Source organism: Panthera leo, chromosome A3 (genome assembly GCF_018350215.1).
Source record: "Panthera leo isolate Ple1 chromosome A3, P.leo_Ple1_pat1.1, whole genome shotgun sequence".
NCBI classification, from domain to species: domain Eukaryota; kingdom Metazoa; phylum Chordata; class Mammalia; order Carnivora; family Felidae; genus Panthera; species Panthera leo.
In genome coordinates, this window is record NC_056681.1 from 118,914,481 (window position 1) to 118,931,738 (window position 17,258).

Genomic DNA, 17,258 nt, shown 5'->3' on the forward strand with positions numbered 1-17,258 from the left:
GCACAAATAATTTCAAATAAACTTAATGCAGTAGAAAAAGAACAGAAACACACTTTGAGGTAAAACAGCCCCAGAAGTACAGGACACGACCCCATGCCAGAAAGGGTGTGTGTGTGTGTGCGTGTGTGTGTGTGTGTGTGTGTGTGTATAACTATACTGTACAAGGTGAAGAAAGCCTGTGGTCCAAATTTGTCATTTAATAAATATTTATCAGTTCTTTCCTTATATAATACAGATTACTCTCATTCTGTGTACAAGGTCAACAAAATAGTAAAATGATTAGCTCAGAAACCTTTGAATGAAGCTTTGTTCCCGGCCCAAAAAAACACTTGATCCAGTTCAATTTTGCAGATGACAAAGAACAAGGTATACAAAAAATAGAGTTACCGTTACTTAATTCATTCATCCTCTGACCTCCATGATGGCAAGTTACTAACAAACATGGAATCACTACCCACATTTTCCTGCATCAATTTCTCACCTATTTTCAGTCTCAGAAAAAGTCACCAGATATACCTCAACCTTTACGAGCCGTTTTTAAAAATGAGTACAGAACCATGAGTTAGCTCCTTGACTCCTCATTTCTAATAAACTGGATGACAATGATTAGAATTTACAAATTTAAAAACTGAAATATCAATTATAGTTATTTTTACAAAGCAGCAGACTGAAATTTAAAAAGGAATACATTACAATTAAATTTAACGATGGTCACATTCATAGATAAATAATGGTAAAGAATTTAATTACATATCAACACAGTGGTGCCAGTTTTATCCAAGTGCAATCCATCCAAAAAAAAAAAGGGTTTAAGATACACTCTTCATTCAAGCACAAACTTCATTCAGTGGAAAATAAAGGAAAATCAGCAAGTAAATTTCACCACCACCAAACTACACGGAGACAAAGTCAAGAAGAAAGTCATGAGAAGGTGTCATCTAAAAAACAACCACATTGAAGTCAAAGGGATTTTTACCCCTGTCAGTAAACCTCAAAAATTATTCCAAGTCATTTTAAAGAGAGTAGATACTAAGTAAGGCATATATCTCAAAAGTTTTCTTCAACTGGGGAAGTGGAGAAGTGGGCAAGTTGGGGAAGAAAGAATTTCTACTTCCTTATCCTGTATGAAATAAAAACACAGCACTCTCTCCTCCACAAAAAAGAGACAGGACGGATGAATGGAAGAACAAATTGAATCAGGAAACTAATTTCAGAGTGAGGTTCATAGCAGTAATTCATAGGGAGGTTCGTGAGATTCCTAACTCCAAGGTAAATTTCTCTTATAAGGAAGTTTATCTGTGTTCCTTACGAGTAATTATCACAGGACTGGGACTGTCACATGCATTCATATAATCATAGTTCGCAGGCACCAAATCTCACCAACTTGCCGCTGAGGGGGGAAATACATTTAAACGATGAACCATGTTAATGTGTGAGCTACAATTATGATCCATTCTCTACTAAGTCTCAATAGAATATTTCTCTTTAAAAGAAAATTAAACCGGGGGCACCCGGGTGGTGCAGTCGGTTAAGCGTCTGACTCTTGATCTCAGCTCAGGTCATGATCTTGGCAGTTAGTGAGTTCGAGCCCCGCATCAGGCTCTGCGCTGATTGCATGGAGCCTGCTTGGGATTCTGTCTCTCCTTCTCTCTGCCCCTCCTCCACTTGTGCTCTCTTTCTCTCCTCTCCAACTAGGTAAATAAACTTAAAAAAATTTTTTTTAATTAAATTAAATTAAACCATTTGTCAAGATCTGTTCCCAAGAAAGAGAGCCAGAATACTAGAGAATCTAAATATATATATTAGCTCTCTTAGCACATGAGGACAAAAGGCATTTCCATGGGAAAGAGAAATGAGTATTTGGCAACTGTATATTGTTCTGTAATCATTTGGCATCTCTGGCTAACAGTAACTTGCTCTTATCTTTTCCCCATATTAGATTTGGGCTATTGATAACTTCCATAGCAAAAGACCTACTACTGAAACAGTATCAAATATGAAAACATTTTGTGGTTTTCTTAATGTTATCAGTGTTCCTAAACCAATCTTGGGGCTCTAAAAATAAAAACAAAGCATCTTTAACTCTGTACGAACCAAAACATCATGGACTCATGAAGCTAACATCACTAGAAACATTTTGCTGGTCTAAAGTACATTATGCCTAACCAAAATGCCACACAGTTTTATAAAAAGTAAGTTGGGAATTAGTAGGTCCAAAATTTCGTAAATTCAGATCATTTGTCCAAGTACTATACACACTGAGTTCCCGTGTCTGTTAAGCAGATCAGTTTAGTTCAATGGTGATGGATGAAATATTTACAAGCATCTTATTTACAGTACTTCCTTCTGTAGATTACAGGCCAATACTCTTTTCTTCCGTTCCTAGTCAATCCGAGTTTGGTTTCCTCAATGAGAAGGGATAAATCTGAAAATGGTTGCTCAGCTGCTTTACCTATATAGAAAACCAGAACATGAGACGGTGACAAACACATTCCTAATTATTTTTAAAAAGCACACAAAATTCACCCACTGGAGACAATTTACCGAGTGTAACAGCAAAACTCAGCAGAAATAATGAAGAGGCTTTTGTGGACTAGGATAGCTACTGAGCTAGAGGGCTATAGAATTCTACAGAATACTAGAACTACCCTGGGAAAGTTAGGACTTAACATGGGTCTGCCTAACTCCCAAATCTAGAATTTCTTCCAGAGCCCTCCAGACCACCCAGATTCACACCCAAATCTACTGGGTTAGTTGACACAATAATATCTAGTAGGTCAAATATTTACATATATAGACTCTCTATTCAACTGCTTACAGCATTTCTAGATAATCATTCCTAATCCTGATGAAACAGTATAAAAGCAGATCTCTACATTTTAGGTTAGGGTATCCCTAGTGGGCAGGCAAGACCTTGGTTATGTGTCAGTTACCAAAGTTCTAGTTCTGTTGCTGTCATTTATATTTCAATAGTTCAAATGAATGTTCTGTGTAGCTTTCAAGTTTCACCTTCTGGTCAGAAGTTGCAAAACGTGGCAAGAGAGCACAAAGACCGACAAAAAAGATATTCCTAGAATTTTTTTCAATTACTTTGATTTATTTTCCAGATTTTTAACAGTGAAAATATACTGCCTTCGTAATTTAACGAAAAAGGTTTTTTGGTTTGGTTCGGTATATGTATGGTTTCTTAAAGATATGCTTCTGAAGGGTTGTAAAAAATTAGAACAAGTATAAAAGACATTTACAACTATATTCTACTTCATGCATGTGAAATATAAAAGCCTAAGAGTGTTGACATAAAGCATTTATGTTAAGTATGCATAAATAAAAACATAAATGATTATGTCCTCATGTCACAATCCATAGTTATCGTGGATTTTTTTCATCTACTTTGTTCTAACAAATGTAGGCTGCTTTGGGGAGAACACTAAGGGAAGAAACCTAAGTTTAGCAACATATACAAGGTAAAAGGCATGACAGGTGTGCTCATTTAAAAAAATTTTTTTAATGTTTATTTTGAAGGAGAGACAGAGTGTTGAGTGGGGGAGGGGCAGAGAGAGAGAGACACACACACACACACACACACACAGAATCCCAAGCAGGCTCCAGACTCTGAGCTGTCAGCACAGAGCCCGACGCAGGGCTCAAACTCACGAACCACAAGATCGTGACCTGAGCTGAAGTCAGACATGTAGCCGACCAAGCCACCCAGGTGCCCCTAGGTGCGCTCATTTTAAAATATTATGACAGAAGACATGTGTCTCAAACTGAGTCACGGTAGAGTTCCTTTCAAAACAAGCATACCAAATAGAAGCAGTATTTTAAGAGCCATAAAAACATGAATACCCTTTTACATAACCTCATTGCTATGAAATTATCCTCAGAAAATAAAGAAAAATATATTACTCCAGATTGTTATTTTTGTTGTTGTTGTTATTCCAACCTTATTTGTAATGGTGAAAATGTGGAAACAACCTAGATGATTAAAATAACTGGATCATAATTAAGTAAACTGGGTAATTATTAAGTAATCTCCTTGCTGGAATACTGTACAATTAAAAACCATAATTATAAGACCATGCTAAAATACATGATTAGAAAAGAATGTTAAAGTGTGAGGAAAAGAAAATAAATTGCATGGCTCTGATTTTCATTTTATTATATCTACCTTAGTCCATTTGCCCTGAAACTAGTCTCTTTTTAGAAGAGAATATTAAGGTTTGCAAAATACTTCTTAAATCCATTCTCTTCTATAATTCTCCTGATAAAAACTCCCCTAAAGCTAAAGAAGCAAGTATACAGGGGCACCCGGGGGGGCTCACTCGGTTGCACATCCGATTCTTGACTTCAGCTCAGGTCATGATCTCACCGTCTGAGTTTGAGCTCCATGTCAGGATTAGGATTCTCTCTCTCTCCTTCGCTCTGCCCCTTCCCTGTTCACACTCTCTGTCTGTCTCTGTCTCTCAAAATAAATAAATAGGGGCGCCTGGGTGGCTCAGTCGGTTAAGCGTCTGACTTCGGCTCAGGTCATGATCTCATGGTTTACGAGTTCGAGCCCCACATCGGGCTCTGTGCTGACAGTGCAGAGCCTGGAACCTGCTTTGGATTCTGTGTCTCCCTCTCTCCCTGCCCCTCCCCATTTGTGCTCTGTCTCTGTCTCTCTCTGTCTCTCAAAATTAAATAAACATTAAAAATAAATAAAATTTTTTAAAAAGTATAGAAATAGATAATCAACAAATGGGATTACTTGGTCTCATATAACTAAAAGCACACAAGAGCTTACAATTCCATTCACCAAGAAAACAGTTCACATTTGTACCTAAAAAAAAAAGAACTCCTCATAATAACTATTGAGTTTTAAAGTTATTTGTAGTTACTGTAACATACTCATCAGAGAAACAATATCTGATATTATGTACCTGGATATTATCCAATATTTATAGGGACTATCCCAATTCTTCCAGCTACTTTCATAAGCAACTTTCTTTTGAAATTTTTCCTTCGCCACTTTTCTACTACTTACAAGAACCAAATAGAACCAATTTTGCTCTAGGTGACTCACCACTCGTACTCCATAATGGATGTGGGCCAGAGTGAAAACAGCTGTTAAGGTATACAGGAGAATGCTCTCAACGTAGGAGGCTACTCCTAAGTTTACCACCAGGACAACCAAGAAAAGAGGAACCAGCAACCAATTCAAAGTTGGGCACCGAGTACTGCTCATTTGACAAACAATCAGCTGACACTTGAAGTTAGGGAAAAGGAAAAAAAAAAAAAAAAAAGAATGAAAATTTAATTAGCAAAGCACTTCATTTTCTTAAAATATAATTTATTGTCAAATTGGCTTCCATGCAACACTCAGTGCTCATCCCAACAAGTGCCCTCCTCAATGCCCATCACCCACTTTCCCCTCTACCCCAACCCCCATCAACCCTCAGTTTGTTCTCTGTATTTAAGAGTCTCTTATGGTTTGCCTCCTTCCCTCTCTGTAACTTTTTTTCCCCCTGCCACTCCCCCATGGTCTTCTGTTAAGTTTCTCAAGATCCACATATGAGTGAAAACATATGGTATTCGTCTTTCTCTGCCTGACTTATTTCACTTAGCATAGTACCCAGGTTCCATCCACATTGCTGCAAATGGCATGATTTCATTCTTTCTCACTGCCAAGTAGTATTCCACTGTATATATAAACCACATCTTCTTCATCCATTCATCAGTTGATGGACATTTAGGCTCTTTCCATAATTTGGCTATTGTTGAAAGTGCTGCTATAAACATTGGGGTACAAGTGCCCCTATGCATCAGCACTCCTGTATCCCTTGGGTAAATTCCTAGTAGTGCTATTGCTAGGTCGTAGGGTTGATCTATTTTTAATCTTTTGAGGCACCTCCACACCGTTTTCCAGAGCGGCTGCACCAGTTTGCATTCCCACCAGCAGTGCCAGAGGGTTCTCGTTTCTCCACATCCTCGCCAGCATCTATAGTCTCCCGATTTGTTCATTTTGGCCACTCTGACTGGCGTGAGGTGGTATCTGAGTGTGGTTTTGATTTGTATTTCCCTGATGAGAAGTGACGTTGAGCATCATTTCATATGTCTGTTGGCCATCTGGATGTCGTCTTTGGAAAAGTGTCTATTCATGTCTTCTGCGCATTTCTTCACTGGATTATTTGTTTTTCGGGTGCGAAGTTTGGTGAGTTCTTTATAGATTTTGGATACTAGCCCTTTATCTGCTATGTCATTTAGCTAAGCACTTCAAAACAAGTCACTCCAACATTAAAAGCATTCCAGTACTTGAGCCAACACAGTTACACAACATTATTAAGTTCAGAAGTTCTCAACTGCTCAGAAGCCCAACGGAACCCCTGTCCCACCTCCAAACCTGTGGACTCTCAGAGTGTGGGTCAGACAAGGCTGGAAAATAATTTAGTAAGGATGCTATAGAAGGGATTCTTCCACTAGGTAACAGTTTGGATAAAAGGAATTTCTCCCGATTTTAAGATGGTGTGATATCTGAAAAGAACTTTCAAAATAGCCCTGTATAGCTCCATACACCTAAATTTCTTTATAGTGATGAAGAGATGCTATCTCCAATTCAGTCATATTGTCATATTAACACCTCAAAACCTCTCTGGCTTCCTTTACTTCCAATACCTTACTCAAATCTACTTTTATTCCTTCAGAGATAATTTTTTAATACAATGTATTCATATTTTCAGATCTTTAAACCCTGTGAAATCAGTAGGACCGGTGATAATGAACACATATTACACACATGGAAACATAAGCTCAGTGGCTAGCTTTTAAAGTAAAAAGTTATTAAGGACCTGACCAGAGCTAGAGCACATGCTCCCGGGTTGTCAGGACTATTAAGGTCTTTTCTCAACTGCGCCCGATCTCTCCTGGCTGCTGTCTTGCTGGGCCATGGCAGAGAAAGGGCTTTTGAAAAATATGTTGTATTTATTACAAAGTTTTTACACCTGTTCTTAATTTTAAAATCAGCTGATTTAAAAATGTGTGCGTGCGTGCGTGTGTGTGTATGTGTTTTCTCAAAAACCCTTTTTAGTTTCCCTAAACTAATCATTAGATCTGCAGCCATCTGGAAAAGGTAAAAATAATTTTTAGCATGTTCGTGTTTGGGTTTATTACTCTTTAAAGTTTCTACTGTAAAATATCTTTAAATTAAAATCTGTCTATTTTTAATTCTAAAGATTTCTCCAATTATCACATTTTGTCATATATTCCTTAGATAGGACTTAAATGAAAAAAAACCTGGGGCGCCTGAGTCACTCAGCTTAAGCATCTGGCTCCTGGCTTAGGCTCAGATCATGATCTCACAGTTAGTGAGATCGAGCCTTACGTTGGGCTCAGCGCTGACAGCGAGGAGACTGCTTGGGATTCTCTCTCTCCCTCTCTCTCTCTGCCCCTCCCTTGCATGTGCTCTCTCTCACTCAAAATAATAAACATTAAAAAAAAGAAAAAGAAAAAACCTTACTGTGATGTTGGCAAAGGCTGTTCCAACCATAAAGTAGAATAGTCTAGGATGTATCTCTAAAATATCTGAAGGTGACTGAAGGATCCATGCTGTAGACAAAATGAATAGCAAACATGGAGAAAAAAAGGGAACCATAGCTTCATAGACTGAATTGTGTTTCAAGGTGTTATTTTTATAGCTTCTGAAAAAAAAAATCAAGTAATACAAAGAACATTATTACAATATAAAAATCATTCCGTATTTGTAACTTTTGTAGTTTTGAAACTTTTTTCACACTTATCCTCTTAATTTACACTCACAATAATCCCACAGCATACATAAAACCAACATTACTAAACCCCATTTTACAGACAGGTTAAGTGACAACGTGAGAATTCAAATTTATATAACTTCCTACCAAGTGGCAGGGCCAGGACTAGAATGGAAGTGTTCTGACCCCGGGGCCTCCAGAACGTAAAGATAAATAAAACCTGATCTTTTGTTTTACAAGGTTTATGCTCTAGGAGGGGAAATAAAATGAACACAAAACAGCACTAGCAAGTACCTGGCTGTGTTATTATGATACAAAGTGACAGAGAATCTAAGAGCGGACGACTCTGCACTGAGACTGTCCTAGCATATCTCACTGTCTCTGGCCACACACTCCCATACGTGTTTGCTCATCTGAACAAAGCCCCAAATTCTCGTCTTGGTTCTGTCACTGACAACATGATTCTGGACAAGATATTGCCTGATGAGGACCTCATCCTTAGAAGAAGAGGAAATGTCTCAATCTCTAAGGCCTTCAGAGCTTTAAATTTTATGGTTTCTATGAATGGCTGCCAGCTGCCATCGACAGGGAAGATTCAGAGTGTGGCTTGACAGAGAGGATTCTGCAAGACAGATCTGAGAACTGAAGGATGAAGTGGGAAGTACAAGTGTTTCACGTAAAGGAGACAGCACTAGAGGGAAGTGGGGGCCAAATTACCAAGGAGAGAAAACAGCAAAGTACTTCCAGGGCCCGTAAGAAAATTCAGTGGGGCTGAGCAAAGGTGAAGTACAGATCAGAGAAATGAAACTCTGCCCAGGCAACTCCCACAGTATCCCCGGCCCCACTCCTCGGGGCGGGAATTTTTATATAGTGCGACTTGGAAGTCAGCATAGATCCGGGGTTTGGTCCTAAACTACACAAATTCAGAAATTTAATTTTATGATCATGCTGACTAAACTTACACAGAATCAATTCATAAAAACTTACCATCAATTTCTAAAAAGGACGTAAACCTGTCACTATTCAACGGGAACACACTCCTTCCCAATTCACTCACAAAAAATGACAAATTAGAAGACTTGTCTGGTGAACCAAAAACTGTAACAAAAGAACTAGTAGTTTGTGCTGTGGTTGAAATGACCACACAGCCACCGTAGATACCCTAAATGGTCTTAAACTCATCCCAGATTCAAAATACAGCTTTTATGACCTTCTCAAAATGTCCAGATTCCAAAAGCAAAACAGATCCTAAAATTCATCTGAGTAACAACTGTCACACTTCTTGCCCAAAAATAATAAGGTACTTACCTGAAAAAGTTCAATAAACTCATCGGAAGAGTCACACATAATGCACAGCCTAAAAGGGAGAATATTTAAATTACTGTGAATTATTATTCAAGAGGGATTTTTATAATTATCGAATACATACAAAATATGTAATAGTTTTAGACCCAGTAATTCGCAGGTTCGGGTTTACTTCTGTAATGAAATTAAATACATTTCTGAACAACACTGACAACCGGAAGAGCAGCAGGGCAGTCTGGTGGTTCAGTGCGGAGGCTCGGGAGCCAGACTGGGCTCGAGTCTCGGTTGTGCCAACAGGTTACGTGATTTCAGGCAGATTAACGCTTCCGCGCCTCAATTTCCTCTTTTATAAGCCAGAGATAGAACTGGCCCCGCAGGGTTTTTGAGAAACAAATGAGTGATTACACGCAAAGACACCTGGAGCAGGGCTTGGCATACAGGAAATCGCACGAGTGTGAGTTACCGATGGATTCCGCGGTTTCCCGTTGCCACTGATTTTTTTTTTCCCAAGCATTCTTCATTTCTCCGCCCGCTCCGCCCACAGACACCAGTTCTTTCCCCTCAGACCTAATCAAGACAGCCCTCCCAGGAAGCCCTACCATTGCTTCCGCTGCCCTCGCTCTCTACTAGCTGACTCTGCTATTCCCAATCACTCGCCAGACTTTCCCATGGCCTTCCTCAGTACTCTTTTATTCCTTCTGCCTTCCCTCTGCAGAAACTGCACTCTTGAATTTACCAAGCTCTCCTAATGATCAAATTCGATATTCTTTCTTCATTCCTGGCTTCTAAGTGAGAGGACTCCATTGACTCTCCACTAACTGTAATTCTTTCTCCCTTTGCCTTTGTGATTCCATCCTCCCAATGTTCCTGTCAGCCATCCAGCTACTACGTGTGGTGTCCTTTATTGGCAACTCTGTCTCCTGCGCATTCCTAACTGGGCATTCACCTGTGCTTCTATCCTCCCTCAGAGAATCCTCTCTTACAGCTTTAACTAGACGCTTCTTGCAGATGACTCCAAAAGCTGGCAATGTACTCTTGGGCAAATCAGACAATCTCTCTGAGCTTCAGACTCCACAGATGTCCAATGTGGATGGGTTCAATGATTTCCTAATATCCCTTGCAGTTTTAAAATTCTCTGATTTGCTGGGGAGGGGGAGGTGGTGGCGGCACCGGGGTGGCTCAGTCGGTTGAGCTTCCGACTTCGGCTCAGGTCATGATCTCACGGTCTGTGAGTTCGAGCCCCACGTCGGGCTCTGTGCTGACAGCTCAGAGCCTGCAGCCTGCTTCGGATTCTGGGTCTCCCTCTCTCTCTGACCCTCCCTCATTGATGCTCTGCCTCAAAAATAAATAAACATTAAAATTCTCTGATCCGGGGCACCTGAGTGGTTCAGTCAGTTTAGCATCTAACTCCTGATTTCAACTCAAGTCATGATCTGTTTGTCTGAGCCCAATGCACTGACAGCATGGAGTCTGCTTGGGATTCTCTCTCTCTCTCTCTCTCTCTCTCTCTCTCTCTCTCTCTCTCCTCCCCCCCCCCCATGCACGTGCATGTACTCTCTCTCCCTCCCTCAAAATAAATATTTAAAAATAAATAAACAAAAATAAAACTCTCTGATTCTACAGATTATAGAGATGTAACTTCCTGATCTTTCTCTCTGTCAAACTCCAAATCAACACATGTGGCAAGTTTCTGGATACTTCATTTGGATATTTCACTGTCACTCAACAGATGAGCCCCAGCTTACGCACTCCAGACTCCCACTGACCACACTTGGCCTGGGGTGAGAAGGTGGTCAGTGCAGCTGTGGCCTGAAGGATCAACGACAGAGATTCCTTCAAAACAGCTCCTAAGACATTTTGCTAAAATGAGATGAAAAGACTGGAATCCACCAAACAGAAATCCCATCTGGGAAGATGAATTACTCTGCCACTCCCGAGCCCAACTGGAACAAAGTTCCTCAAGTTAGAAGAGCTTAGAGAGAAGGAGAAGACAGGCTGGTGTCCTCAGAAATCTTTAGCAGGTGACTCGGCCTCGTGCTGGGAAGCACAGGTAGGGAGCCAGGGCTGAATCAATTGACCCAGAATCACTGCGACGCTGAGGTGTCGGAAGCAGGCTGACACAAACTGGCAAAAGATTTGCTACCAAGAGTATTTTTAGTTTAAAATATCTTGAAATAGCTCTAGCTTAAATACAGCAAGCATGTGGGAAGCTTGAGCTCTATACGGGTTGCCAAAAAGACATACCACATCTTCTCTTACTCCTCTCAGTGGCACCTAATGTGCTTTCCGTAAAAAGGACGGGCATATCGCAGAGATATTACAGGTTGACTCCATACCACCGCAACAAAACAAACATCGAACGGCACAAGAAAGCCACGTGAATTTTTCGGTTTCCCAGTTACGTTTATGCTATAATGTACTCTATTAAGAGTGCAATGGCATCATGTCTAAAACAGATGTGCTTGCCCTAATTTAAAAATACTTTATGGCTCTAAGACTCTAACCATCATCTGAGCTTTCGGTGAGGTGCAGTCTTTTTGCTGGTGGAGGGTCTTGTCTTGAGGCTGATGGCTCCTGACTCATCAGGGGGGTGGCTGCTGAAGATTGGGGTGGCTGTGGCAAGTTCTCAAAACAAGAAACAGTGAAGCTTCCCAGTGAAGCTTCTGACTCCTCCTTTCACAATTTCTCTACAGTAGGTGAGGCTGTCTGATAGGGTTTTATCCACTGTAGAACTTCTTTCAAAACAGTCAATCCTCTCTAATCCTGCCACCGCTTTGTTTCAACTTAGTTTATGCAATATGCGAAATCCTTTGTTGTCATTTCAACAATCTTCACGGCATCTTCACCAGTAGATACTGTCTCAAGAAAACCATGTTGTTTTTTCATCCATCAGAAGTAACTCATCTGCTACAAAGTTTGAGCACCAGATTGCAGTAATTCAGTCCCAGCTTCAGGCTCCACTTCTAATTACAGTTCTCTTGCTGTTTCCACCACAGCTAGTTACTTCCTTCACTGAAGTCTTGAACCCCTCAAAGTCATCCATCCATAAAGGCTGGAATCAACTTCTTCCAAATTCCTGTCAATGTTGATATTCTGACCTCTCCCCATGAATCACAAATGATCTTAGTGGCATCTACAATACTGAATCCTTTCCAGGTTTTCAATTTACTTTGCCTAGATCCATCAGATCTTACAGCCTTATAAACCTGTATTTATTTCTTCAATAATAAGACTTGAAACTTGAAATTACTCTTCAAGCTCCTGCAGGATGGATGCTTTGTTAGCAAGCAGGAAAACAACGTTAATCCCATTGTACGCTGTAATCAGAGCTCTTGGGTGACTAGGTGCTTGTCAGTGAGCAGTAAGATTTTGAAAGGAATCCTTTTTTTCTGAGCAGATCTCAATAGGGGGCTTAAAACACTCAGCAAACCATGTTGTAAACAGATGGGCTACTGTCCAGGCTTTGTTGTTCCATGTATAGAGGACGGGCAGGGTAGATGTGGCAAATTCTTAAGGGCCCTAGGATTTTCACAATAGTCGATCAGCACTGGCTTCACGTCCAAGTCACCAGCTGCATTAGCCCCTACCGTGAGAGTCAGCCTGTCCTTTGAAGCTCTGAAACCAGGCATTGACTTCTCCTCTCTAGCTATGAAAGTCCTAGATGGCATCTCCTTCCGATATTAAGGCTGTTACAGGTACACTCAAAATCTGTTGTGTCGTGTAGCCACGTTCTTGAATTATCTGAGGCGGATCATCCGGAGAACTTGCTGCGGCTCCTGCATCAGCACTTGCTGCCTCATCCTGCACTTTTACGACACACAGAAGTCTTCTTTCCTTAACCGACTGAGCCACTCAGGCGCCCCAAGGCTTCTTTCCTTTAAACCTCACGAACCAACCTCTGCGAGCTTCACGCTTCTCCTGCAGCTTCTTCCCCTCCCTCGGTTTTCCTAGAAGTGAAGAGAGCTAGGGCCTTGTTCTGAATCAGGCTTTGGCTCAAGGGAATGTTGTGGCTGCCTTGATCTCCTATTCAGAACACCAAAACTTCCTCCATGTCACAATAAGGCTGCTTCTCACTTTCGTATCATTCTTGTGTTTAGGAAGGAGCACTTTTCATTTTCTTCAAGAGCTTTTCCACTGCATTTACAAACTTAGCTAAATGTGTGGCGCAAGGGGCCTGGCTTTGGGCCTATCTCGGCTTTCGACATGCCCCCCTTACTAAGCTTCATCACTTCTAGTTTGTAATTTAAAGAGGGAGACATGTGACTCTTCCTTTCACTTGAGCACTCAGAAGCCACTGGAGGGTCATTAACTGGCCTAATTTCAATACCGTATCTCAGGAAATAGGGAGGCCCAAGGAGAGGGAGAGAGATGAGAGGGAGAGCGGAGGGTGGGTGGCACAGTCAGACACACACATTCGTCTATTAAATGGCAGTCTTCCGTGGGCGTGCTTTGTGTGTCCCCAAAACAATTCCAACAGTAACATCAAAGACCGCGCGTCACAGACCACCATAGCGAATATAATAATGATGAAAAAGTGTGAAATACTGTGAGAATTACCAAAATCTGACAGACAGAGACATGAAGGGAGCCAATGCTGTTGGGAAAATGTTGCTGACAGACTTGCCCGACAAAGGGCTGCCACAAGCCTTCAATTTGTAAAAGAGACAAGTATCTGCAAAGCACAATAAAGTGCAATAAAACAAGGTATGCCTGTATGGGGAAAGCTGCTTTATTTACTTATACAGAAACATGTGGGCTTTTGTTTTATTTCAGAAAGAAGAATTCAGGTAAACTCGTAAGTTACATGGAAAATTATGTGCCCATAAAAAGTATCCACTTTACCATCCCAAAATATATCTCACACCTCAGAGGATTCCATCTTCTCGTTAAGTTTAACACTTCAACGTAAATTCAACAATCCTGCCACAAGACTAGCCACTTAAATCAGAAGATTCACTATGTGGTGGGAGTGAAAAGAAGCTAGCCTTGTCAGGCTAAAGAAATCCGTTCATACAAAAACCCCCGAAAAAAGAACATTTGGAAGATTACAGCAGGGTTCTAAAATATCTGTAGACCAGAGCAACAGAGAACGGCCCAAACCACTGCCTAAAAGCCAGTGCCTAACGGATCAGCTTCTCAGCCGTTTCTAAGCTTTATCTAACGCCCATTCTATTAGCAAGGTGCACTGGGTAGCGAGGGGGGTTATTTTTCAGATAAGGGAACAGAGCAATAGCCGACAGCTTGCTTTTTTTTGCTTTTTTTTTTTCTTCTACAGAGGTCCTAATGCCACTCCTAATGCCCCGAAGTAACAGCCCAGATAACTTCCTCTTTGCATAGAAAACACTCCCCCACTCAGTTAATCATCCCGTAGATATTCCCTCTGGCTAAAATCAAAAGGGAAACATTACCACAATCCAAATTTTTTACCAAATAAAACATTGTTACCAAAATCCTTTACCTATTATCCGGTGGCAAAAAAGAGTATCGGAGGAGAATAGCACAACTTTCCAATGAATGTATTACAAAGTAATCTGTGTCATCTATTTCCTACAAACTAATGGTCTTCAATTCTGAGATAGGCACGAAATCTACACCAAATGTCCACCTAAATGTGGATCCTCTCCAACAGTCTAGATTCATTTAAACAGTTAGTTTACGAGGTTTATGCGATTTTGGTATTTATTTTCTTCGGACTGGAAACAGCTTGGTGCCACACACAAAAAAACCACAACACAGGAATTTTATTTTCCTTACTGGTTTGGTTGAAACCCTACAGGGCTATAGGGCTGTTCTGCTCGCTGGAGGGAACGGGAGAGAGGGACAGGTGTTACTGCTCGTAATCAATCAAACACTGGCTTGGATAACAAAGTGATGTTAAAATAGGCTTCAACATGGAGCTTCTTACCAATAATCATTGCAGTGAATAGGTCTCTATATAAGAAATTAAACAGGAAAGGTTCATACCAGGCCTCAACTCCCACAATCGCAGTCACTATGTAGACAAAAGATATAGTCTGGAAGGAAAATGCAGACAAAAGCATACAGAGGCATTAACAGCTGGAAAGGTCAAGGAGCCCGCAATGCTGTATGCAGCGTTAAATCTCGTAGTTTTAGTAAAAGCAAGAAGTACACTTAAATTTGATAATGTGGCAAGTCTTCTTCCCTTTAAAAGTTGCGGGTTTTTTAGCCAACAATGCCATAAAATAACTAACTTCTACACAATGCAAACAACTGGCCATAATTTAGAACACTTTAAGGCACTTCAGGAATCGGTTAAGGTACGACACGGTCCAATTTGCCTACCCGATCACTTTCTTCAAACATTCCAATGTCTGAGGCTTTACTGGGACCTTAGGTACAAACGGGCAAAATGGCAACACAAAAAGCTGGGATTCAAAGGCAGGGAGAGTTAATAGCAAGCCTCTTAAGTAAAAGAAAACAAGTATCTCTACTCATTGAAAGCTCCCAGTAAAGACAAAAAAGCAACAATTATATGTGCATCTCTCTCTTTACAAAATCAACAGTTCAAAGGAATATTTATTAACATTAAGAAACTGCTCATTTTTTAGTTAATAATGACATTGTGATTATGTTTTTTTAAAAGTGCTTTTACTACTTAGAGATAGATGGGAAAAAGTTGATCACATAATATCAGGAATTTCCTTTAAAATAATTGGGAGGAAGGGTATACATGAAACTAGACTGGCCATATAGCTGTTGAACCTAAGGAACAGGTACATAAGGGTTCACTATGCTATCCCTACTTTTTTATGTGCTTGAGATTTTCATAAATAAGCAACAAATAATACAAGATAAAAAGGAAATTTTTTTAAAAGCACACATCAGTTCTGGCCAAAAAAGCATAAGGGCAATAAAGAAGGAATGACAATGACAAAGACTACTCCCTTCCCCCTCCCCCCCCCCCCCAAAAATTCATAGCACTGTTGAAAATTTAAGGCAGAACACATACTTACCACCTGGCTAATGTCATATCCCCACGGCAGGAAAAGAATCCCTGTATTATACTTTTCCCAGTGGGACAGGATAAAAGAAAACAAAACTACCCATAGTAGGAGGTAAAGAACAAAAACACTGACACCAGATGGTCCTCGTCCAAAGATGGAATACACAGTCACAACAAAGTAAACACATGACCAACTATCAAGGCCATGGTCAAAAAGCTCCCCTAAAGGGGTGCTGGAATTGGTTCTCCGGGCCTGCTTTCCATCCACACCATCTGCAACAGAAACACATTACCATGGGAAAAGGTCAACATCGGTACCGCAGGGAGAAAATCTTCTTTAACAAACTGGAGAAACACAAAACAAATCAGCGTATCATAGGAATGTTGATGAACTAAAGTACAGCGACCAGCCAGGACTGTAAAAATCCAACCTCTAATTCCTACAATTCAAAGATTTCAGAAAAAAACAAACAAACAAAAAAACCCACCTTAATTTCTTAGAGTTTAACCTAAAACTTAAAGTATATTACATCAACTAAATGGTGTCAATTTTAGATGTGAAGACAAAGCATTGTAGTTGGACTCTGAATTCTTCCAAATCGGACTAACAACTGAGTTGTTCTGCTAGCCACAAATTCTCAGGCCTCCAGAGAATATGCAATAGTTATTCATCACAACTGATCTAACCACTCCTTGCTCTAGGATCCAAAAACATCCCGAACTTCAGTCGTAACACCTATTTCATCTTGTTTGAAATTACAGTCACTTTGTTACAGATGTGCTCCTTCCCCGATTTTAAGTGCTTTCAGAAAAGGCTTTGCACACAGCAGGTGTTCAGTAAATATAAGAATTAAATGTATTGAAACTGTGCAAGGCACTGTTCCTGATGCTGTGAAGATTATCATAAGAATAATCTCCGAATAAAGTAAGTTTGCGTCCTCAGTGTTTATAACTGAGAATGGAGACAAAACATGGCGATTAAAGATACAGTACATCCCAAACCACAAAAGAGTTCGGAAAAGGGACAAGCACTCTTCAGGCTAAGATAATCAAGAACGGCCTTCCAGACCAGATGAAACCTGAGTGGGGACATAAAGAATGAGTTGGATTTCAGTAGATAAGAGTATGCTGTTTCAAGAGGAGGGAGTGCTATCAGCAAAAACACCAAGATGGAAAAGCACATGCGTGTTCAGAGAATGCCAAAGTAGTTTAGGTCGACCAGAGGAAACCAGTAGGTAAAGAGGGCG

The 17,258-nt window shown here is 40.4% G+C and overlaps 1 protein-coding gene across 2 annotated transcripts in view; it reads right to left on the reverse strand.

The window, feature by feature from the left end:
- Positions 1 to 1,676: 1,676 nt before the first annotated feature.
- Positions 1,677 to 17,258, reverse strand: part of SELENOI (selenoprotein I) — a 40,249-nt gene continuing 24,667 nt past the window's right edge. Inside the window, exons 5-10 of one of the 2 annotated variants that reach the window (XM_042933488.1) lie at positions 16,022 to 16,284; positions 14,953 to 15,061; positions 9,051 to 9,099; positions 7,493 to 7,673; positions 5,063 to 5,245; positions 1,677 to 2,452 (exon numbers count right to left, since the gene is read on the reverse strand). In XM_042933488.1, the coding sequence (XP_042789422.1) occupies positions 2,354 to 2,452; positions 5,063 to 5,245; positions 7,493 to 7,673; positions 9,051 to 9,099; positions 14,953 to 15,061; positions 16,022 to 16,284 (884 nt within the window). In that variant the 3' untranslated portion in view covers positions 1,677 to 2,353. Of the gene's footprint in view, positions 2,453 to 5,062; positions 5,246 to 7,492; positions 7,674 to 9,050; positions 9,100 to 14,952; positions 15,062 to 16,021; positions 16,285 to 17,258 lie in introns of those variants that run through there. The other variant, XM_042933489.1, reaches the window with a different exon arrangement.